The sequence below is a fragment of the Haemorhous mexicanus genome, chromosome 3 (genome assembly GCF_027477595.1).
Source record: "Haemorhous mexicanus isolate bHaeMex1 chromosome 3, bHaeMex1.pri, whole genome shotgun sequence".
NCBI classification, from domain to species: domain Eukaryota; kingdom Metazoa; phylum Chordata; class Aves; order Passeriformes; family Fringillidae; genus Haemorhous; species Haemorhous mexicanus.
Window position 1 is genome coordinate 24036905 of NC_082343.1, and position 24445 is coordinate 24061349.

Sequence of the window (24445 nt, forward strand, 5' to 3'; positions counted from 1 at the left end):
AGTCTCTTGATATTTGTGGAAAGACTGATGATACAAATTTTTTAATAATTCTTTTCAACCTGCACTTTGCTCTGGTGTACACATGACAGTGTAAGTCATGTTTGAGTAAACATGAAATATCTGTATTTAGGGAATTGTGTTCATGCTGTAGCAACCAAGGAACTTTTAAATCAATTTTGTTTTGGAAATTAAATAAATAGTTATACAAAACTTTTATAAAACAGCCCAAATGAACCTATCTGTAGGGGTTTATGTTTTTTGTATTACAGTGAGCTTAAAAATTTTGACCTCAATATTAAGGAGGGATGATTTTGAGGCCACTATATCATTATCCTATAGAATGATCAAGTTATTCAATGGGATATTTAAGCACTGAAGCACTTCCACTATAGGGATGAATACAAGGAGATACTGAGTGAGTAACAGCACTGGCTTCCACAGGAGGATGTGGGTGAAAGAGCAGAATTATTCCTTATTATTTTTATTTTACCATATAAATAGTCTTTCTGTCATTTCAGCAGGTCTGTCCTTGCTCTGACTAGAGTTACACCACTTCTGTTAGGATGAAAATGTGGTTGGTCCCAGAAGTGCAAGTCTCGAATCACATGTGTGCAAAGGATTGAATAAATACTTGAAATTCAGTGTGACTTATTTGAACTGACTTAGGGCCATGTTTTGATCTCAGAAGTTACATCTGAACAATGTAACTAATCAGTGTGACTAAGTGCTTCTGGTTTTCCTGTTTTTTTCAAAGCTAAGACTAAACATGAGCAAAGATTATCGTACCTATCCTTTGTTAGCAATTTTGACAGGCCTACTTATACACAATGTTTGATTTCTATGCTCTGGGAGGAAATTAGACAGAAATTATGCAATCTCTTTTCCCCCCAGTATCCAAATGATGCTGTTTGTTATGCAAAGTCACAAGTTTGTAAGTACCACGTGTCCCTTGCCCTTAAGCTGTATGATACAATCTTTACTGCTATGACAGCAGCACATGATTTTTGCCTGCTGCACGTTTCTTACCCTGGCTGTGACACAGCATCTCTGCTGTTCTGGGCCCAGCTCAGGCAGCAGTAGCTGCATCCTTCACCCCTGTTCCATGGGGAGGGTAGGAGACACATGTGATGTGCAGTTCTGTGAGTTCTGCTGTAGAAGTGGTTTGTGCTTGCTAATGCTAAAGAACTAGGTTTGCTCCCTTGGAGATCCATGGGAAGAGTTTGAGACAGGATAAAAAAAGACCTGCTGATCTCAATGACCAGGGCTGTCATCACCCAGCATGTAAGAGGCTGTGGTCTCAAATGAGGAGGGCAGTCTCCTTCTCTCCTTCTCTCCTTCTCTCCTTCTCTCCTTCTCTCCTTCTCTCCTTCTCTCCTTCTCTCCTTCTCTCCTTCTCTCCTTCTCTCCTTCTCTCCTTCTCTCCTTCTCTCCTTCTCTCCTTCTCTCCTTCTCTCTCATGGGAGAACAAGAAACTTTGGTGAGGAGCAGGTCTTCCCACCATACTGAGCCTGGTTGTCCTTTTACTCAGGGGGGAATAAATTGGGAACAAACCTTTTGAGTGTTGCATTTGTATGATGACTGTGGGGAAATATATTAATATATTTGAATCCCATTTGTGCACTACACAAGCCCAAGCACCCTGGGGGATTTGACTGACCCAAACATGGGAAAGTGCCGTGGGCACCAGCCTCTCCTGTTACTGAGGTGTGTGCACTAGGACTGCCTGGGCAGAGGTTTCCCCTCGGCTTCCTCTGTGCAATGAGGGAACACCTTCAGTGTGGCAACGTGTCTGGCAGTGGGAAGATACTTGGCTGTTGGTCTCTGACCTTCTGCCACTCTTTCCCAGAAGAGGACCTGTGCATCACTGGTGGGACTGGGAAGGTAGAACCGGTGTGCTGGCCTCTGGAAAGAGGTGGGGGGGGTCTCAGCTTGCCAAGATCCATGTTACAGGAGAAACTGGGATGCAGTGGGAGCAGATATGTAGCTGAGCAGGGCAATGAATGGTAGGGGGGAAGCATTTCAGTGACTTGCTCCACCTTCGTGCAAGGAGGTGACCACTCCTTAGTCAGTTAGTCCTGGCCAGATAAATGTCTGTGAGTGCAACTTATCTACAGGAATTCTGGAAGCTGATGGACAGTTTTGGTTAAACAGAGTACTAAATGTAACAGTAGGATTCAGGAGATAGAGTAGTTTTGGTAAAATGGGTGCTCTAGACACCTGTGATTGTTAGTGTTTAAAGGACCAAGGTTATTTAAAAAGACATTTTCTGATTCTTCTGTGATGGTCTGTTTTCTGAGTGAAGGAAAGTACTGGTTTCAGTGACTGAGTGAAATCCATTCTTACATTTTGGAAGGAGCTAAAATGTTTTTCTTGTTGCTTTTAAGTGGCCATGTCTACTTTAAAGTGATAACCCAAACTGGATCTGACATTTGAGTGTGTAGATGCTGACGTGGGTATACTGCAGTGAGCAGAACTAACCTGGGGAAAATGCAGGCTAGAAAATGTGAAGTGATGCACTTCACAAAGTAATCCATGCTGCAGAAGCCTGCCCTACTGATGCAAGTAATTGTGCTACCTTTGTGATGCTACAGCTCTTACTTGTGTTTCTGCAGGACATTGTGCTCTGTGCTGCACCTCTGCATATTTCCTTGCCTCCCAATGGTCTTGTTCAGACTGTGCCCAATTCAGCACAAGCCAGAAGCCCAGGTCTTATATGAGCCTGCCCTCTCCAGTTCTAGCTTGTAAGAAGGGCCAGTGATGCTTGCAGCTTCTTCTTGGGCCAGGCAATACTGCTAACAATGTTGCCATTGTGATAGAAACTGATTTCCAAGTAGGGGAGTTCACTGAGTCCTTTCAAAGAGGTGCTTCAAGTCACCAAATAGTTTTGATACTGCTGCTATTACTATTATGTCCATTTCATCCCTGCCTTTGAAGAGACTTTAGCAGTGGATTTCTTCATGGTGTTTTTCTGGCCAGCTCCTTTCCTGGCCTTGCTGACCCACTTGTGAGTCCCCAAGAGCCTCTGCTCTCTGATACTCAGAGTTCACTAGAGCATCCTTCAAGCTTGTTGTGTAACAAAGCCACAGCTGTTTCCTGGTCTCTGGGACCCTGTGTCTCTGCAGATGCAATGGCAGTATTTGCCTCAGTGGATGTTATTCAGTATTTTCTTATGTTAGGAAAAATTACCAGGCTATGAGCTGTCCTCAAGCAGCACATTGTCAGGGATGTCACTGCAGTTGAATGTAAATGATAGCAACGAGGACAGCCCTTCTACTTCTGGGCTGTCTGCTGGAACAAGCTATGCAGTGGAGTTATAAGTGGGAGTCCTTATTTTATGCTGTGTCTTGCCAGCGTTCACACAGGCAAAACAGTGTTGTCAGAGACACTTCTGAAAAAATGAGATGTGTTTGTCAGCTGTGTAAAGCCAGGATCAAAGAAAGGTCAAGATGCATGAAGTTGGAATTAGCTAGAAGGGAGAGACACTTCAGAAACAATGGGATCATCAAAATCTCTGACTTGTTCTTTGGTTTATAGTTGTGCAAAAATTTTCTTTCAAAGCTTTATGGGTGCATAATGATCTCTCAGCTTGCTTCTAACTCACAACTAAGCCCAGCCTGGACTCTCATGAAGCATTGTACCTCTACATGCTAGAGAGGCTCACCCAGTGCTGACTAATGGGGTGCATAAAATACAACAGTCAAGTCATGCTGACTTAAAAACTCACATGGTGAGGGTGTTGACATCTATTTGCTGTGGTAGCTTGATGATTAGAACAGTCATTCGAGAGCTGAAATAATGTCTGAGCTTTCACTGCCCTAAGATAGCCTTATCTTCTAGGAGAAAGTCCAAACTGATGTTGGGGGAGAGAAATGTGTGCATGCTCTCTATGCATCCTTTGGAAACTGCCCGTCCAAAAAAATCGGGCTTTGCTGGGCCAAAACATAAGTGGGAACATGATTCTTCAACTCCTGCAGTAATGGCAAAGAATCGAGTGTTAACTGTGAGAACTAGGCTTATGTTAAAATATTAGGTATTGTAACAAACATGGGAAAGGGGGAAAAAACAGCCTTAAAATATCCCCCCTTTTCATTGTTTTCTGTGGCTTAACTTGGTCTGATTTCTATTTGCTGTACTAAAGTTTTTCAGTTCTCCTCTCCAACACTGCTCACAGAGCTTCCAGCTCCCAAGTCCTTGAGAGCTGTGCATCTAGGGACTAGACTCTTGCAGTCTCAACTTTTGGAGATTAAATCCCTTGTGGATTTAGGGCTTTGTTTTCACCTGTAAATAGGAGATAAGAGCATTGTTGTAACTCACAGAGGCCTTGCAAGGCTAGATAAAAGTAGTATTATCACAGTGATGGTTATCAGAAATGTGTCCTCTATAGCCTTCAATGATAAAAACCCAAGAGATTATTTATCTGAAAACAATAAGTGTGAAGGGGAGGCAAATCCTTAACAGGTACTCTTCAGGAAGTGGAGAGAAGGGAAAGTTATCTTTTGAGAAGGGGAGGCAGTCAGAAGGAATTCTTAAGCAATTAATGCATGTAATAACACTATTCAGATCAGGGCAGGACCTCACCTAACATTTGTATTTGCCTTTTTTTGTCATTTTCTATACTTCCTGATGAAATTTTAAAATATCCTAACAGAGCCTAATGTAGTGTTTATAACAGACACTCAAAAGCACTTGCTTTAGCAGTGAGAAATGACTTGGTTTACTTATTTGTAGGAAGGGGTAAAAGGGTTGTATTGTTTTGGGGAGAAAGTGCTTCAACTAAGCAAACCCCCTGGTATTTAAAAGAAGGTGTGAGAATCAAAGCAGCTAAAATATCCTGAAGTTATATCACTGGTGTATTTCATTTGAAAGAGTGTGTAAAAATACACTTAATCATGCTTGTGGAATTGGGCAGTGGATTTCGCTAACTACAGGACTGCTTTATTTAAATCCACTTGAAGTTTGGGGTGAAAGATTTTGAAAGGGGAAATTGAAACAAACTAAACTTTCTGCAATTAACAGTTAAAATGTCATTTGTTTGGAGGAAGCATTAATGAGCTCTATGGATGTGTGAGCAGCTGCAAGTTGATACTGAAAAGTAGGCAGTGTGGTGGACTCCTGTAAGGACTCTCCTTAAAAATGAGTGCTTCTTGATCTCATGAGACTGCCCAGCCTTTCTTCCAAAAGCCAGAGGGTCTTTGCAGCTGTGACAGGAGCCACCATCTCCTGCTGCCTGCCAGTGCCCAGGGAGCAGCACTGCTCTCTGTCTTGGCACAGGTGTAGGTTTGAGTTGGCAAGCATAAAAATGTGGCGTGCACAGCCCAGCAAGAATGGAGGCGTGAATCCTGCTTTGTTGTTTTGGGTTTTTTTTGTACTGATGGAAACTACTTCTGGCTTGCTTTGCAAACAAGGAGTTCCTTCTGCTGGTGTGATTGCTAGCCCTTAGTTTGGAGTGCTGTGCATGGGTGTTGGAGCTTGTGTGGCCAGCAGTGAAGGCAGCCCCTGTGTCTGCATTCAGGGAGGAGAAGTATTGCTCATGTGTTGGTTTGGCCACCTGTAAGAGGCTTCACATTCAAACTGAGTGTCATGTGGATCAGTGAATGTGGCACAGAGGGAAACAGTTTGGTGGATCTGTCCTCAGTCAAGAGATGAATTTTACCTGCTTAACCATCATGTGTTTTATTTATGCTCCGTCTGAGTAATTAACACTTCTTTAAAAATAAAAATTTACTCAAAACCAGGAATAATCCTGTTGACTGCAGTGGGAATGATACCTGGGAAAATTGTGCAGTGACTTAAGCAATTAGGATTGGGTTCTGAAATGAGTATTTCCTCTAATGCAACCACATAGCTTTGACTAATGTCTAACTGATGTGTTTTTTCAAACAGATACTAATTTTGTCCTGGGTAATGCCCAGATCGTGGATTGGCCCATTGTCTACAGCAATGATGGATTTTGCAAGTTATCAGGATATCACAGAGCAGAAGTTATGCAAAAAAGCAGCACCTGCAGGTATTTGAGAACAGATTTATTTTCTGTTAAGTAGCTTGTAGTGTTGTGCCTGTTGCTTGAGGAGAAAAGTAATCTGTTTATTCCAGTTTTGTCTTTTGTCTCCTGGGGCTACATCTGTCAAATATGCTTTCCAGGTGAAACAAAATCAAAGAAGAGCCATTTCTAAATGGGTCCTTTTCACACACTAAACAAATGGCTTTATGTCTTTGTCTGGTGTCTGACTTGAATTTCTCCCTTTATTTGCAGTTTTATGTATGGAGAGCTGACAGACAAAGATACAATCGACAAGGTCCGGCAAACATTTGAGAACTATGAGATGAACTCCTTTGAAATCTTGATGTACAAGAAGAACAGTAAGTAGTCAGTTGGTTTGTTCATTAATGTAGGTGTGTAAAGTTGCTCTTCATTGTACTGTAAACTGCAATTCTGTCACCCTGGAGGACAGTGATTTATCTGGGGCTAAATAAGCCCCAGTTCTGCCACTTGATCTGGAAGGGAGAAATGAGAACATTAGAGATGAAAGTCACTCAGGGAGGCAGAGGGAGCTTTCTAATTTGTTCTGACATTTAGAGTAATCTGTGTGTGATGCTTTAAGACAACACTGAAGGTTCCATCAACAATGGTAGTACACAAGCTAGGTTTAGGCAAGTTTCCACTACAGAGAACACACTTTCTCAGTTTTTGACAACTTGATATAGCAAAGCCAATGTATAGTAATTTTGGAATGAAAAGAACCCATCTTTTGTTTTAGAATATGAACTACTTCTGATGTTTTCAGATGAAATGTCTTTTGTTTTGGACAAAAAATCCTTAACTGGAACTCGATTTTTTTCCTAGGAAATTCAGTCTGTCTCTAACTGCACATATCAGCAGATGACTTGCCCCAAACTTGGTGTCTCACCTAGTGTGGACTATGTCATTCAGTTATTTTCATCTACTTAATGAAGATGAAAATACTTAATCTACTTAATCTATGTCACCTGAAGTGTAAATACACTGAGGTCTTCATCCTAGCCAGACGTTAAGCTAAAAAAATTGCATTCTGTAGCTTACTTTGGTCTGTAACAATTTTGCCTTCTGATAATGAAGCTGGTCCTGCCTGTGTGCACAGTCTGCATGGCCTTGCTTTGTGCTGCTTTCCTCCTAGGGCTACCTGCCTCCAATATTTACCTATTTTCTAAAAGCTGATTTCTGTTCCTTGCTCAGTTTGTGGCCATGGGGACCATATGCAGCTCACATCTATGCATCCAAACCCAAGTAAATGAGCTGCAGTCCTGGGATCTGGGAGAGTCTGGAATTCTCTCTTAGTTATCAGTGATTTGGCACCGAGAGACGATGCAGCCACTCTTCTGTCGCTGCAGCATATGGCCTGCAGTGGGGCCTCTCTGTCTTCTATGCAGATTTAGACCAAGGTAGCCGTGGAGTGAGGAGTGTTTCCTGCCCTGCTGTGCACTCCTCCAGGAGAGTGGCCTGGAATGAAGCCCAGCTGTGCAGTAGCTGTGTTGTGTGACGTGCCAGAGGACGGAGCTGCCACGGTTCTGCTCCGTACACAGAGGGTCACAGGCGTGGGAAAAAGGGAAGCACAGACCTTGCTTTCAAGTTTAACAAACTGCAGAGCACCTAATGTTTGTTAGATTTGCAGCTTTAGGGATACATTAACTACTGTTACACAGACTGACTAATAACACTGGAGAGTTTTAATTGAAAAATATCAAAAAGGGGACATCCTGGAACTTTTTCTCAATACAAGCCACATCACAGAAATACACTGTCCTATTTATCACTCATTTTAGCACCCAGACTGCTAAGTGGCTTTTCCTTTGTGGTCATCTTACCTCTGCCTGCAAGTATGGCAATGATTCAGATAATGAACCTGATTGGTTCTAACCTGCTCTCAGTTTGAAAGCTTGGGAAAGGACCCTGAATTTTGTTAGACATCTTTTTTCCTGCTCTTTGTTTCTTGTTTGGTCTCTGTGTTCTTTCCTCATTCTATTTTTCTTTTTCAAATTAACCAGGAAAATAGATTTTTCTTGTTCTTCACCTGTCTACTGCCTCTTTATAAACTAACAGACATGACAAATAGCAATTTTTTTCCCCCAGTTTTGAGTTGTTGGATAATTGGTACATTTTCCACAGCCTGCACATTTAATGTAATTCTGGCTGTTTTTACAGTACAGTCTCTATCCTTTTGGAGGAACAAAGGAAAACAAAACAGGAGTTTTAAGTTAATAATGATGTCTGTAGTGCAAGTCAATCTTGTACTTTTCAGAGCAGCTATTTTTTTCTTTCTCTGAGAAACAATTATTCCCTGGTCTTACATGTCAAAGCAGATTGAGACATTTAATGATACTACTAAAAGTGATGGGGTATTTTTTTTTTTACATGGCACTCTCCATGGTGGTGACCCAGTGTTAGTATTTACTTGGTTGCCTGATAGGAATACCCCATCCAGCTGTTGATAGGTACAGTTTATCCACAAACTTCATTGCAGTTCACGGTATTAACTCTAGAAACAACTACAATTTCCTGCCTTCATCATGTTTGCATTTATGCATGCTGCCTCTACCCTGGCCTTCCCTTCCTTTGTCCAGTCCTCCCCACATCCAAAAGTGACTACACTCCCTGTTTTCAGAACTTGAAATTAAGATGTGATAGAGATTTGATGATTCTTTGGGCTAGGCCCTTGATAACTTAGCAGATATGTAAAAATCATTGTTATTCTCTGAAAGAATTGCTTCCCAGGAATACAGAGCTTCTTCAGGATAATTGGAAGCAATTAGAGCAAACAGGTGCATAGCCACCAGATTTTTGTCATTGTTGCTTTGATGCCATCTAGTTGCATTCAGTGGGGATTCACTGTCATACCTGGAAGGAGACAAAGTGAAAGCTTTCTTTAATCAGGACTGCAAAATGACAACAGACAGACTGACAGTAATTTCACATGAGAGCTTCAGTTCCATTGTTTAATTAGATGTGAGCGCCCAGTGATGCTGGAAGTATTGTTTATTTTTATATGGGAAAATGAAAGCATTACTAAATCTGAAGTCAGTGGAGGTAAATGAACTTATTCCAAGGAAGGGTACAGCTTATGTATTAGAAAATATTTTATATCTACCCTTAGTCATATCTTACCTTACCTGAATTGATGTGTTTTAAACATTTAACTTCTTATGAGACTTTGACAGCCATTTGTTAAGTTTTTACACTTTATGGTCAGCCTCATGAGTTAAAAATGCCTGAATAAATTAAACTTAGATTTTCTTTGTCTTGTATTTCCTCTACAATGTAGGCCTGGCATACAAGCAGTGCAAAAGCAGGCTTGTTCTATATGCACTTGCTTTCATTACTGATGAAGTATATTTTTGTAAGAATACAAAATTCACTTGCTTCTATCTGCTCCTGAAGAGGTGGTGTCCAATTGAAATCTAACCCCCTTTTCTATGCAGTACTTGACCCACTTTAGTGGAAGAATATTTGAAGTGAGGTGAACTCGTCAAAGGTGAAGTGCATCAAGAGTTAGAAAGAGTCTTCAAGTGTCCCCTGTCTGAGCAGAGGCATTCCCATTGCTCATGGGCTGCAGCTGTGCTGCAGAGAGAGTGTTAAGACACCTTTTTTTTGGTCTCAGAAGTTCTCTACTGATAGGACCAGCAGAATGCTTGCCAGAATGCTGGCTTGGCTGTAGGTAACTACTTTGCACACTGCAAAGCAGTTTGGTAAAGCAGTAGCTCTTTGCTGAGTAGACTTACTGTGGTGAGAGTTGCAAAGGCTGAGATGCACTTTCAAGTTGTGCTGGGCTTCACTTCCATGTTTTCTGGGTGCTTGAACATTTAACAAACTTAAATTTGTGTGTATGGGTTTTTTTATTTGATTGTTTAATCTTTAAAATTTTCATATTAACGTGTGCACAATCTTCTCCCCTCCTTCCTTCTCCCTTCCCCCAGTGTTTTAGAAAGCCTTCAGGTGTCAGAGAATGACAAATCAGCCTAAAATAGTGATTTGGTAGATTCTACTTGCATTTATCTTTGGGACCAGTGCTTTCTACAGAGGTTCAAAAGCAAACACCCCATCCTATTTTATAGGAAGCAAAATTCACTTCAGGGTGGTAGACCTGTGATTGCCCACTACTCCAGTTATGAGAAAAGTGTTTCTCATAACTGTTATTGGTTCAAACCATCTAAACCCATTTATAGTTGTGTGTTCTGTGCCTGTAGTGTCTCCAGATGGAAGCCTTTGCTAACCCATATTGTTGCATAGGAACAGAAGCAGGAGAGATTGAGGGTGCTGGAGTCAAGTGACAGGTATCCTCCTCAGCCTCTCACTGAAGTGTAGCTCCATTATTTGTCAAGCAGTATGCACACCTGCATCTCCTGTGAAATCCATCTGTGTGAGTTCAGTTACCTTCAGCAAGGTCAAATTAAATATTTTGGACTCATAAAACTGGTAATTCCCATTTATCATTGTCTTCAAATGTGTTGGCAAGCAAGGCCTGCTGTCATCTCCACAAATATGCACAGAATTCCCAGTAGTGATCCTTAAGTATTTTTCCTGCAGTAAATGGAAAGAAGATCTCAAAACTTTACTGTGTCTTCCTTATACTCATGTTTTGTTCTTCAGAGAGCTCAGAATCAGGTGAACTGTGCCAGCACTACTGCAGTACAAGACTCTGTGCTGAACCTTGTTTTCTACTGTGCTGTTTCAGTGTCACAGGATAACCCCTGTGAACAGCAATTCCACCTTTGGGGACTAAAATTGATTTTCCTTATCTTAGCATGTAAAGATCTGACCTTTAGAAGCATTAGGTGCCACAGCATCCAAGCACCAGATAGAGAAGACACCAAGATAACAGCTTGAAAAGTGCTGGGAGTGTATTTTAAAGGTTTACCCTTTAAAAGCGTGGTGAGCTGCAGGCTGAGTTGGTCTGTTCTCATTTGGTACACACTCTCTGCTCCAAGCTAGACTCTATAGGAAGACTTTTGTTCTTTGTCTTGCATGGTCAAATGTCATGGGCTTCTCTGAACACCTGGCTAAAATCTGTGTGGGTACAATGGCTTACCAAACTCTCTGATCACACCTCGTCTGTTGTTTGGCTAGTCTGACATTGGACAAACTGTTCAGTCAGTGTGGGATAGGGAGAAACAGTCTCATACTGAGTACCTGGGAAGAAGTGAAACCCTAAAAGGGGTGGCTGTAATGGTCAGCCATGCTGTTAATATAACTAAATTCCTGCTGTCTGCATTGCTGCATGTAGGAATTGGTGGAGAAAGGGCACATTTCTATTTCCATACTGCCAGACTGTTTCCCTCAGGACAACAGGTGTCTGATGACTGTTTGACTGAGACATTATCAAGTAATGCAGAGGCTGTGCTGCTTAGAGGAAACTTGCCTCATTCATTAATGGCAGTGTAGATGTCAACTAAATTGTCAAAACATTTTTTTCATTGTATTTTAAAATTAATTAATCAGTGGAAAGAAAAATTGTGTATTCCAGTTTTATTTAAACTATGCTTTTTGTAGTTTTGAAAAACAGTTGGCCTCTTTGGTTAAATGGCTCAAGGTATGGGCAAAGAGCACATTTAAACAGTGGTTTTTATTTTCATATAGCCTATTTTTGTTTGGCAGGAGGGAAAACTTAGGAGAGCTCAATGGAGAGGCTGGAATAGACCTTTAAGATCTCTTTCACTTTGATGATGTAAGAGTTTCTGAAAGACTTCAGCCAAAGTTAAATAGCATGTGAAATGCTGGTATTCCTGCCCAGCAAGAAGCTGAACATATCATTGTTGAAAGACACAGGACTGGATAAAAGGATAGGAAAAGACAATAGTATTTGTCTTTCAGACAGGAAATTGAAAGGAAGGCAGGCATTTAGAGTGTGTTAATCTGGAGAAGACCTGGGACTTGAATGGGTCTTTGCTTTAAGGCAACACCATAAGAACTGTGCTTAGGCCATAAAAGCCTATCAAGAGCTGCACCTGTTAATTCTGGATTGGCTATGTAACTTTGGTACCACGAGCCAGGCTGGTCCTATGGCTGCTGTCAGGCATTCATAGTAGATTTTCATTTCTTCTCACTTGTCCCCACTGCTTGTCCTGCAGCTTTGGAGCGGCATTCCCTTTTCTAGCATGAGTGGTGCTATGCCACTAGACAAAGGCTGGATTCTCTCACTGCTGATTCCAAATCTAACAGAAGCCAATGTAGCTCATGAGTGTTTACTTTTTTGTTTGTGCGCTGGTATTATCACTGAACTTTACCAGGGAGAGAGGTTGCCAGGACTAAAGACAAAATGTAAATGGAAGTAGATATATTGTTGGAAACACTGGTAAACACTTTCTGTGTGGCTGTGCATCAGTACAGACTGGGAAGTTGCTCTTGTTTTGCTGTGAGAACTCTGGAACATGCTGCAGTTTCACTGCCTGAATAACCACTAGCTGAATCTGAAAATCACATTTTTCATTAAAATGGCCTTTCTCGTGCCTCTTTCTAGTCATGGTTGTCTGGCTGAGCAGGGATGTTGGCTTTGACACCAAGAGCATGAGGGCTGCCTGGAGGACATTGAAATTCTGGTTTCTGACCTGATTTATTAGTAGTTTATACGTTAGGCTTTCCTGTTTAATAGTTAAATAAACTGTTTAAGAAGTAAAATTCTTTTGATAATTAAACCAGCATGCAGCACAAAAGCTGAGCATGGCCACTTCTTGGCTGAGCCATTTGGTGTGTTCCCATGTTTCAGATCCCAGTTCTGCTGTGAATGAGCTCCTGGCTGCAGAGCACTGTGGAAAGCCCATGTAACCCAGCAGTGTGAGCACACACCTCATGACTGTATTTTTATATCCACTTGTCCCCTGTTCACAAGAGACACCAACAGGACGTTAGAGAATGCACTGCAGGGAAAATACAATGTTGGGGAGGCAGATACAGAATTTTCCATCTACTTATTTCTGCCTTTGTAGTGTTACTGTGTAGATCCCAAACTGGAAGGTGATTTCTGTAAAAATTTTGCATTTTGCTCTGATGGTGGCACTCTGGAAATTACAAGGATACCCAAATGATGCATTCATCAAACACACCTACCTTTAGCTGTCAAGAACATCTGGCTCTTTCTTTTAGCCTGTGGGGCGTATCCCTAAGTTATACACTTGGTTCTAGGTAAAAAAGTGTTTTGTCTTCCTTTTTCCTATAAATAATGCAACACATGAGTGGGAGTCAAGGGAGCCAGAAAGTAAAAACCCTGCTGATAAAAGCTCCTTGCCCTGCAGCAGCCTTCGACAGTTTATTGGGGAAGAGTCCTCTTGCTGCATTCAGAACATGTTAGGAAATGCTTGCAACAACAAACTATAGCACAACCATAAAGGGAAGGTGACATCATTCATCTGACAATTAGCCAGAATAGGAGGGTGAATTGCATCCTTGCTGTGTTGAGTACAGCATCTTCAAAAGCACAGTAGTTAAGTTTTTATAGCTATGGGAGGCAGGGAAGAAACTGAGTGTGTAATTCAGTCTCAGTGCTATGGAGGTTAATATTGTGAGCAGCCCATACAGAATAGCTGCAGCTTGAAGTAGTAAGACAATACAAAGTGGTTTGGGGAGGGGAAAAAAATCCCTAATCAAAAAAAGGGCATGTAGATAAAGATCAAAAAGCAAGGCTGTTGATGGAGATCCTGGCTGATTAAAAAGTTGCAGTGTTAGTGAAGGGTGTTGAAGTGGGTAAAATGAAGAGCAGTTAGTCACCAAGGAGTCTCTGTAAAAGCAGGATACGGATTTGATCAGCCTCAGAATAGTTCACATGTGAAGCTGGGAAAAACAAGTAGGCAAGAAGAAATTGAGATAGGCAATTTTAGGAGCTCTTGAGAAAGAGTAGTGTAAAGGGTGTTACTGTCTAGAAAATTGCTGTTGGCTGCTTTGTGGCAGTGTCTTCTAAGCTCATTAGCAAGTTAGTGATGACTTTACTGGCACGGTTACTTTGCTTAATCTTCTTTCACACTTAGCATGTTTGTTTGTTCATACTTTTTTGGAAAGGGTTGTTCAGGAATGTTAACTCTTTAAAAAAGCATAATATATTGACCCTTGAATACTTTCTGCCATGCAGGCATATTTCAGAAGTGGCCACCAGTGATTCCATCTGGATTTCTCTGCTTTTTGAGCAGAGGCCTCCATGCATCACAGACCCTGCTGTTTATAGAAGTGGCTGTACATATGGCATGGAATCTCAGCCAGAGCTTGAAACTGCTTGTGTGTTATGCAGGCACAGTGGGAGCCTTAGGAATTGAACTTGGTTTATGGAAGTTGTCCATGGGTTTTGGAGATGCCCTACCTTTCTGTAGCCAGAAAAGATTGCTCAGCACTGAGGGAAACAGCCAGGTGAGGTACTGGTAACAGCAATCTCTCTTATATTAACATAGGTGGGAAAAAAGCTGCCCTTGCTTCCTTTTTTTACAGTAACTTGTAAGATATCTGAGGGATTCTTGTCACCCTTTGACAGCCAGGAAACACAAGTTGCCCTTGTTACTAAAAACTATTGCATTAAATATACCATGTCATGCTCATGTTAAAATACTGAGCAATTCAGGTGAAAGAGAATCTGATCTCTAGCATAGAAAATGGTCCTGTGACTGAGAAAGAAAAGGAATAGTCTTCTAAGATCACTGTTTCTAAAACAGGCTTTGCCACATGAGCGAAAAGATTGTATGGTGCTCTTTATTCTGGCTTTCCCAGAGGGTCAAACTCCTGCTGATCTTAGTTTGGCCCCTGGTATGTAGATCCTTCTCTCCAAACTAATCTCAAAAGGGACACATAAAAAAAATGTTGCTCACAGCAAGAAAGCCTGAATCTCCTCTCTTACTTCTTGTGCTTGCAAAGGCAATGGTGAGTTGTTTCCATAATCTCTGAGGGTGTAGGGACAGTCTGAAAACCCATGTGCAAACTCCCTGAAGGCTGAGGTCTGGAGTGTCCCTACTGTGATGTACTTCAGAGTTGGAGAAGTCATCTTTTTATCTCTAAAGTTAAGACTGCAGACTTAAAAATGATGCCTTCAGGGAGGACATGTTCTTGCATACAGGAGCTAAGTCCTTTGTTCTGAGCCCTCCAATCAGCTTATACTGAAATCTCACTAAAATCTGTGGTGAGTCACAGGACTCAGTGGTGAGACCTGTGAAAAGAGTGGTAGACTCTGCCTTGTTACATGGAACTTCATTGGTATCACTAGGGTCTTCTCAGCAGTCTCAGGAGAACTGCCAGAAATATGGAAAGGTGGGGCTGATGGACAGATTCTCTCCTCAAGGTGATCTGTGTGGAGAGAGATCAAGGAGAAATGGCAGCAGCAGCAGCTGAAGGGTCGTATTGTGGGACCATCTTTTTCTGTGATGTGCAGACTTTAATCTCTCAAGCAGTTTTAATTAGCAGTTCATCTGCTGCAGTAATTAGGAAGGTGCAGTTCCATGCAGTACAACTTGATCCCATCCACAGCATCATGTGATCTGGTCCTAATGGCTTGTTCTCTCCTGAAGTCAGTGGAGTCTTGCTTCACACCAGAGTGATTTGGAGCAGGCTCAGGCCAAGGCAAGCTGGAAAGCAGCTTGTGAAGGGTTTCCCTTGCATGGGGGGATTTGTAGGCTGGGCCAGAGCTCCTGGAGCCCAGCTCTGAAGCTAGTCATAGGCTACTATAGTACTTAGGGCATGGTCTTTTTTAGGGCATTCCCTGTTGGCAGGAAATTATGAAGTTGACCAAACTGGTCATATTCCTGAGTTGAGACTCTGTGTTATGCTCGTGTCCTAGACACAGCTGGCCCATTCTCAAATCCTTCAAGAACCAGCAAGACACTGTTGTGTGCAGCCTTTGCACATACGTGGGACTCTTCTTTCAGGAGATCACAAAGCAGTTCTTAAGTTCAAGTGTTAACTTTGCAGGTGAAGTTCAGAAACAGGGTGATTCCTGGAAGATTAAAAAGCGAAGAAGAGACAGAGCGGAGAACTTAAATAACAGACTTATCAGCTGCTTTGTTATTTTTCCAAATAGGTGTTTGTAAAAAAAAGCCAACATTAAAGTAACTTCTACAGATGGCTGATTTGAGATGTAAACATCTGAACTGGCACATTTTCTGTTTTGCCTGCCATTGACCAACTCTTTGATGTGTTTGTTTCCAGGAACACCTGTCTGGTTCTTTGTGAAAATTGCTCCAATTCGAAATGAGCAGGATAAAGTGGTTTTATTTCTTTGCACTTTCAACGACATAACGGCTTTCAAGCAGCCCATTGAGGATGATTCATGTAAAGGTTGGTCTTTTTCACAATTATATATTTATGCTGCTTTTGTTTGTTTGCCCTGGTCTTGAAAGAGCTGAAGTCCTTTAAATACCCAAGCCAAAGAATTAAACGTTAAAATAGCTTGTAGCTGTGCCACTGGGGATGGCATTTGTGCAAGAAATGGTTGCTGATTTCTTTAGTAAAAATTGTTCTGGCCTGCCCTGGAAAGGGTCATTGCTAATGAAAGCCCCAAGTGCTTCAGAAAGACCAGTTTACATAGTAAATAGGTACTGTTCTTCCTTTAAAATACACTATTAACCCACTCTCCAGCACAGCCCTTGAGGATTCACAGTGTTGCTCAATAGCCCTGTACAAATAATGTGTGAAACTGCCTTCAAAAACTGAGGAATCAACCCTGGCTGAGTCTAGCAAAGATCAGAATAATTAAATTCTGCCTGACTCGATGTTACTTGTCATTATTATGGGATTTCTTATGTTAAAGTCCTGTTCTAGTTTCCTTTAGCCTATGTGAAGAGATTCCAGTTATCTTAAGTGGAATCAGGTTTAAGCTGTCCTGGAGAGTGAAGCAGCACTGCAGTGTTCTGCTCTTAACCCTTTGCTGAGCTCCAGCCTGGAAACCTGGCAGCAAACTCAGCTGTGACAGCAGCAGAAACTTTCACTCAGGTTCAGATCCCGTCAGAAACAGACCTTTTGTACCCTATGGAGGATTACAGAGACTTGCATCCTCTGGGGTAAAAAAGGATGTAAGTTCTCCTGTTGTTTGCATTTTTGTAGTATTTAATAATATTTGTAGTATTAAATTAAACAGGAAACTTACTGTGAAGATGAACTGATTTACATTTGTTCTCAAAATGTTATTCTTTAAAAACATAGTTTCTCAAAGTGGAAACACCTGTTACCATGAAAAAGGAAGTACAACCTTGACAAACATACCCTCTTCCAGGCTATGTGGATAATTTTTTTCTCCTGTTAATGCTATTTGTTTGGTTCCTTACTGCTTTAATAAAACTAAAAATCTTAGCTTGTCAGAAAGTTTGGGTCTATTTTTCCCCTGCCTAATGGTGCTCACTGTATACTGATGAGGAGTGACAGCACAGATAAATAAGCATGATGCAGTAAAGCTGGCTCTCATTTATTTGCTGCTAGTGAAGGCCCTTGCTTCATTTAGTCAGTTGATAAGCAGGACTTTCAGTCAGGAGTGCTAGCTGTGTCCTTTTGCTTTCACAGGGGTTCCCCAATGTAGTCAAAATAGTCAGTTTGTCCTTCACTTTCAACACAAAGAAACACTTTAACTTTCTTTTTTTCAACACAAATATGTTGAAGAAAGGGACTGATAATTTTGTTTTTCTTTTTAAATCTCCTCTGTATCTTGAAATTATGCTGTTCTTGCAGTGAGCATGGTAATTCTCAGTGGTTGCACATCTGCAGCAGTATAGGCACTAAACCTACACATAAATGCATGGACTTGCAGAGGAGTGGATGAAAAGCAGATTTTTTCCCTCTGGCCCACAGAAGCTGGCAAAATGACTAACAGAGGTTGCAGACAGGAGAACTGAATGTATTATTTAGAGGCCACTGATTCACAGCTCTTCACTCTTTCCCTGAGTGCTATGTCTTTATGTACAGAAGGGCTTGTGCACTAAATGAGTCTTCCAAATATTATTTCTGGATCTCCTAAAATTAATAAAGTTGCAGAAGTTTCATGCCGGTAGAAGAGTTCTCTGTCACTTAATGCACAAATCAATCTTGATATAAATGGAACTGCACTTTCTGTTTTCATCCTTAATTTATCCCTTTTTCTTCCATAATATACTTGCTGTAGGAATTTTGTTGTGTGATATTGTATTAATCACTTGATGGCTAGATGAGCAATTTCTTGGAGGAGCTGATTTGTCAAACAGAATTTTACATGTGTGTCCATGTCTTTTATGTAGGATCTCATTGTGCAATTGTATGCTGTGAGAGGGGGAAGAAAAGGCAGGTATGAGGTGTTAGATAATCATCTGTAGTAGGCTCTGGGATTCACAGAGTGGAAAAATGTTTTTGGAAGATCTAAAAAAAGATAAAATTGTACTAGCTTGTTCTGAGAACCAGTAACACACATGAGCATTGAAGAGGGTATGTTCTTGGTGCTGTGTGCAACGTTACACAGGAAATCTGTAGCATGCTTTTGAAAGAGGGCAATTTTCTTAGGAATGTTTCTCATATTCTCAACCCAAATGAACTCTCAATCTGAAAAACTAAAACTGTGAACTGAAAACTGATTGCTAAATCAATTCCTTTTCCTTCTTTCACCTTCAGTCAGCTTAGCAAGTACTTTCCTTTTACTGTGTTTGTGTGTGTAATCAGTTTCCTATGCTCATGAGTACTTGATATGTAACAGGTTGCCTGTAGATGCAGACATGTTAATAAAATGTGCCATTTGCACAGTTGCAGGACGTTATAGTTTAAAGCATTTCAGATTTTCAGAATCAATGCCTGTACGTCTATGTAAAGAAAAACATGAAATCGATCATGTTCTTGTACTGCATAAAGAGCAACTGATCTGTCAGGCTAAGCCTGCTTAGCTGTGGTGTATCTTGGTTTTCTGTCACCTGCTGGCAATTTCAAGCCTGATTGTTTGGCTGCAAATGATGCAGCTCCTTGAGTGAAAAGTGTAGAGCTGTAATGGCAGGTGTTTGACTATACAAAGATGAATAGGCATCTTTCCCCTGAAGGTGACTCAGAGGAACAGAAGGTCCCATTACCATTTTTCATGCTTATTTTTTTTTAATTGATTAATAATATCAGACATTGGAATAGATGAAACAAGAAAGTCACAAAAAAAGTAGACTTCTCATTGTGGCCTTTTTTTAATTGATGAAGATAATTTAGAAATGTTTATTTTATGATTTTCATGGAAGGTAAGTAAGCTTGCTTTTAAATGCAGCAGCTTTAAAAACCGTGTATTCTAAATAAAATTGCTTAAAAAATAGTGTCATTGATGTTGATAATTTTTTAAAAAACCTCTTTACACTTTTTCCCCTTTGCTTGCCCCTTGGAAAAAAATCAGGGAAACGTAAAAGAGGTTTACTTGAATAGAGGAAGGCAAAATCAAGCTATAGCATAGCTAAGTTTGGTTTGTCAAGTGCTAGGTCACCTTCTTAGCTGAATTTTAAAGTTTATACTGTATTTGGAATTAATGCACTTTGTCTGTATATGTATCTCCTGGTTTGAGATCTAACACACCAAGTATGAGATGCTTGAGAATAGTGTATAAAGTGGAAGGCATCACTTTATGCAAAACAATTATTTGTGCAGACAAATAGAAACTGTGCTTGCACTCTGAGTGGCTTGTAAGAAGTTTGCCTGAACAGGTTTTGAATGTATGAATACAAGGTGAACATATCCAGGAGCATCTTTGCTGTCTCATAAGAGCTTGAAAACTAAGCTTTGGAACCTAATTTATGCTTTTGATGCTTCATTTTTATACAAGGAGGTGGTCAAATTCAGCATCACTGAATCAAGTAGTGAATAGTTGTTATCCTCCAAGATGATGCTGCCTTCTGCGCTTTGTAGCAATCATCAGTTGCCATCTCCTCTGCAGAAGATGCTTTATTTCATGTTGCATCTAAGCTGTCCTTTGCATAACAAACAGGAGTACAGACACAAAAAATATTTTTGTTTGTCTCCTTCATCTTAATTCAGGGGAAAATTCACGTTTCCTCTTTTTTTTTTTTCCTTTTTGTTTCTGGAGGTTTTTTTGGAGGATTTTTGGTTCTGTTTTTAAAAGATGTATTTATATGAACAGAGCCAGTGTTTGAAATATTTTGATTAAGATATACTCTGCTTTCATCTGGATGAAATATTTTCTTAAAAAAGAGGAAACAAATGAAGGGGAAGTAGTGAGTATATTAAAAACTTCAGTATGCCTTCCCAGTCCAGATGGAAAAATGATACTGTTTTAGTCATGAGGTTTCAAAGAGAAGGAGCACTGCAGAGAAGCTGGATGGATGTAAGCAAGGATCTTTCATGTGTGGGAATACAAAGGTGGCTTGAGAGGAGGCAAGAACTGCTGGAATCTTGATTTATTCACATTTACACAGTTGTATGAACAACAGTGCTGTGGACAAACAGACTTTTTCTCTAGCAGACAATGGCTTCTTGTTCTGACTCTAGGAATTGTGTAAGTCATGGATCAGCAACGTGGTAACAAGGGTTCTGTAACTGCCACAGTTCCCAGTGTTTGAATTCTTGAGTTATCAGGAATGAATTGAGAAGAGTGGTAGGAAACAAATAGCTACCTACAAATAAATAATAAGTGCTTTGTTCTTGAGTATCAAATACAGAAAATTCAACTTAAGGCCACTGTTAAATGAAACTTCATGCTTTAAAGAAGAAAAGTTTTGATGCCACAGCACAAAAGTATATTTCAAGGCCATCTTTCCACATGAAACAGATCTCAGGGGACAGCTTTTGTAATCATCTTGTCTTGGGTGTTATCAGAAGCAATTTCTATTCACCTTTTTTGTGAAGAAATGGTGGAAAACTGAAAGAACTGTGGGATGCAGGAGTGCTGAAATCAGTGCTGTTAATCTTGAAGGCATTCCATCCTTTTGAAGCTGGAAATGTTTTAATGTCATTGCATTGCTTTGTCTGTGCATGATTTTTTCTGCAGAAGTGAAAAAAGAGACCAAGCAGTGATTAAAATGGGTTAAAATCAAAGACAGGAGCACAGGCAAGCACTGCCATGGGATGCTATCCATCTTTATGTTTGGTTCCTGAGTTTCAAGCTGTCTTCTCTTCTATGTGAGCTTATCTTGTCTGAGGGTTATATATGCCTGTATTAGAACCATCTAGGATCACTAGATTTTAAATTTAATTTAGGATCCATCTAGGATCACTAGATTTAAAATTTAATTTATATAAACAATGGATGTAGGGCTATACCAACTACTTGTGTTGAAAGAGAACTCCTAATCCGTATCATCTGCTCCCTCTGCTTTAGCAGGACTGACACCAATATATTCTTATACCCTTTTGAAGTTTGGTTCCTCATCTTGGAAAGCTCCATGACCCTTAACATTTAGTGTTTGTGTTCAGTCCTATGGCTTAAGTCCATTACTTGACCTGTCTTTGTTGGATAGATAACTGAGCTGCTGTTGACTGTGTCTGTCCTTAGGGTTCTGGAGGAAAAAAAGCAATAAACTCAACAGGTACTGTTGTCTTTTCAGGCATTACTGGAGATGTTATGATTCAAAAGGTTTAGTACTGGCATTCTATTTAATTTTTTCTGTTTTCTTTTTCCTATGCCACAATCTGCAGGTCTAATTGTATGTAGGAGTTGCCACATTTTTATCTTTTTCTTTCACAAATACCAGAACCCCAAAAGGCACTACAAGGAGGAGGGTGTTGTGTTCTAAAGATGAAATTCTTACACATTGCACATGGATTCACTGCCTGGTTTTAGGCATACCATGGCACAGTGGTGGGAGCATCTCCTAGCTGGGCTCTCAAGTGTGGTACCCTGTGTGTGGAGAGAATTAGAGTATGTAGTTCCAATTTGTGTCCACACTGCTTTGAAAAGCCAAGCTGAAAAGAGACACAATCTCTTGCCTAGAACAGTTACATTGCTTTCAGATCAGAGCTTGGAGTAGAGGGGGAGATCTAATGTTCGTGGAAACAGTTCTTTTGTGAGCCATTTAGGCACGCACAAGTGAGATGTTCAGCACGGAGGGCAGAGGAGATGCTTGCAGAGGATGCTGAGGAGAGAGGAATGGGCTGAGCTGTGCCTTTCAAAAGGAGATGACTCCTGGGAAGAAGGGGGGACACCCGAAGGTGCTCAGCATTCATAGCCACAAATCATAGCACAGAGTTGTCTGGCAGTGCTTTTGTGCAAGAAAGCTCAAGTGAGGTGCTTCCTTTTCATCCTCTCTCTGGGTATCTCCAAATAGCCCAAATCTTAGAACAATGTTTGGAAGAAAATGCACGCTGAAAGTTTGTGCTCCGGTTTTGAACCAAATTTCGCATCTTCCAGGATAATTCCCTCCCCATCAATCCGGTTTGAGTTAGTAAAAGGAGCTGTCTATGTTACCTGGCATTAGAAACATTTTGCGCGTGGTAAGGGAGGAGGGTTTCGAGTTCCCGGGCGAAGCTGGAACCCCGTGCTCTGTCCGTTTCCCGCCGGGGCTGCCCTTTGCGAGCGAGCCCGGCTCGTCCCGCTTCAGCACCACGGCCAGCGCCGAGCGCCCGGCCCGCCGCCGCTCCCTGCGGGCCGCGCCGGGGCGACCGACCGCCGCTGTCCCGCTCGGCCCTCCGCCTGCCCGGCCCTGCGCCTGGCTCGGGGAGAGGCTGGCCGTGACTGGGCCAGGCGCACTTGAAGCTCATAAAGGCAGCTGTATCCTGGGATGCATCAAAAGCAGCGTGGCCAGCAGTCAAGGGAAAGGATTCTCCTGCCTTACTCCAGTCCTGTGTGACCCAGCGTGGAGTGCTGCACTCAGCTCCAAGTCCCCAGCGAAAGAAGGACCTGTGGAGCGAGTTTAGAGGAGGGTCACAAAGATGCTCAGAGGGCTGGAGCACCTCTGCTGTGCAGACAGACTGGGAGAGGTGTGTGTGCTCAGCCTGGAGAGGAGAAGACTCCAAGGACACCTTACAGCACCTTCCAGTACCTAAAAGGGGTCTACAAGAAAGCTGTGTAGGCAACGTTTTCCAGAACCAGGTTCTCATTATAAACTGAGTCTTCAAAGTGCTGAGCATCCTTAGTTGGAGTAGAAGATGAGGGGTAGGAGCTCAAGAGCTCCCAGGTGGTGCTAGCATTTTTCAAGGTTGGGACTAAACACACTGATACTTTTCTTTCAGTATACCAAAAATATCCAGATGTATACTCTGCCTTTCTGTTATGGCAAAGTACTGCTCATAAAGATTATAGTTGTAGTTAGCTCTTGTGACTGTCATTGAACATCTTCTATTTTCAGGGATATTTGAAATCACTGTAAAAAATATTCTGAATTAAAATTCAGCATATGACTTCTCTGCCAGAAGCTACTAAATGTTTAATTTGTGTTTGAGAAAATCTATCAGTATATTCCCCCTTTTGTTTAGAGAGAGTAAAATTAATGATTTTGTTTTGCTTTTCTGTTCTGCTTTTTATTATCTTATGTATATTTCTCTGCTTTTTCCAGATCTATGCTTGATGCATCTGAGGCTAGATTCACTTCTGTTACAGACAACTGTAATTTTCATTGTGCATGACTCTAGCCTTACATCTTGATTAGTCTGAAGTGTCTTCTGCAGTGCTGTGAGATCCAAATCTGATCATTAGATTTAATATGAGATTATTGTATAGTGGACATTTATCCTTGCAAAATACGCAGTTCATGTGGGCAGTACTTTTGTGGAGTCACTGAATACAAAGTCACAGCAGTCATGGGTTTTATTACTGTACCACGCTGACACCTATTCTCTGACTTGCTTTTATCTGGTACTTGGTTAAATTATACTCCCTTCTGGTCAGTATTAAAGCAGATTGCTCTGTTTTAACAACTTCTTCTCCCTTTAGTCAGAAGAGGTTTTATGAGGTACACTTGCAGCTTTTTTTGGTAACGTGTGTCTAATCTTGCATGTTTTCTCAAGGTTGGGGGAAGTTTGCCCGCTTGACGCGTGCCCTCACGAGCAGCAGAGGGGTGCTGCAGCAGCTTGCTCCCAGCGTGCAGAAAGGAGAGAACGTTCACAAGCACTCAAGACTTGCTGAGGTAATTTTTTCTTTCCCCAGGAAGCTGTAAAGAAATGTTTTTAGCCTTTGTGGGTATGTCATCTCTGCGTGAGCCAAGAACTGTCAGTCCTCCCTGCCCTGGGAATCTGGTCCATGTGCTGTGAAATGTGTCCTATGACAGCAGAATGAAAGCAGGAGTCCCAAAGACTTCATGTAACCTAATTGCAGTGTTGCGTTCTATATCTTAGCAAAGTCTTAGAAAGGTGTTATTAAAATAATACTTTCTCACTTAGTTTCCATTCTTCTGAGGATCTTAGTAAGAGTAGGATCTTGGACTTTCTACTCATGTAAAACTGAGGTGAAAAAAACCCAGTCTAGTACACAAGGGAGTCCTGGAGAATCCATGGCAGGGTTATTCTCTGAATTAATTTATGTCTAGTTACTTTTCAGTGGGATCCCAACCCTGCATTACCAACTGGGTAAAACCTATG

The 24445-nt window shown here is 41.3% G+C and overlaps 1 protein-coding gene across 1 annotated transcript in view; it reads left to right on the forward strand.

Annotated features, from left to right (window-relative positions):
- Window positions 1-24445, forward strand: part of KCNH1 (potassium voltage-gated channel subfamily H member 1) — a 172616-nt gene that overhangs the window by 5272 nt on the left and 142899 nt on the right. The window contains exons 2-5 of the mRNA XM_059841112.1: window positions 5884-6007; window positions 6254-6360; window positions 16145-16273; window positions 23876-23994. Of these exons, the coding sequence (XP_059697095.1) occupies window positions 5884-6007; window positions 6254-6360; window positions 16145-16273; window positions 23876-23994 (479 nt within the window). The remainder of the gene's footprint in view (window positions 1-5883; window positions 6008-6253; window positions 6361-16144; window positions 16274-23875; window positions 23995-24445) is intronic.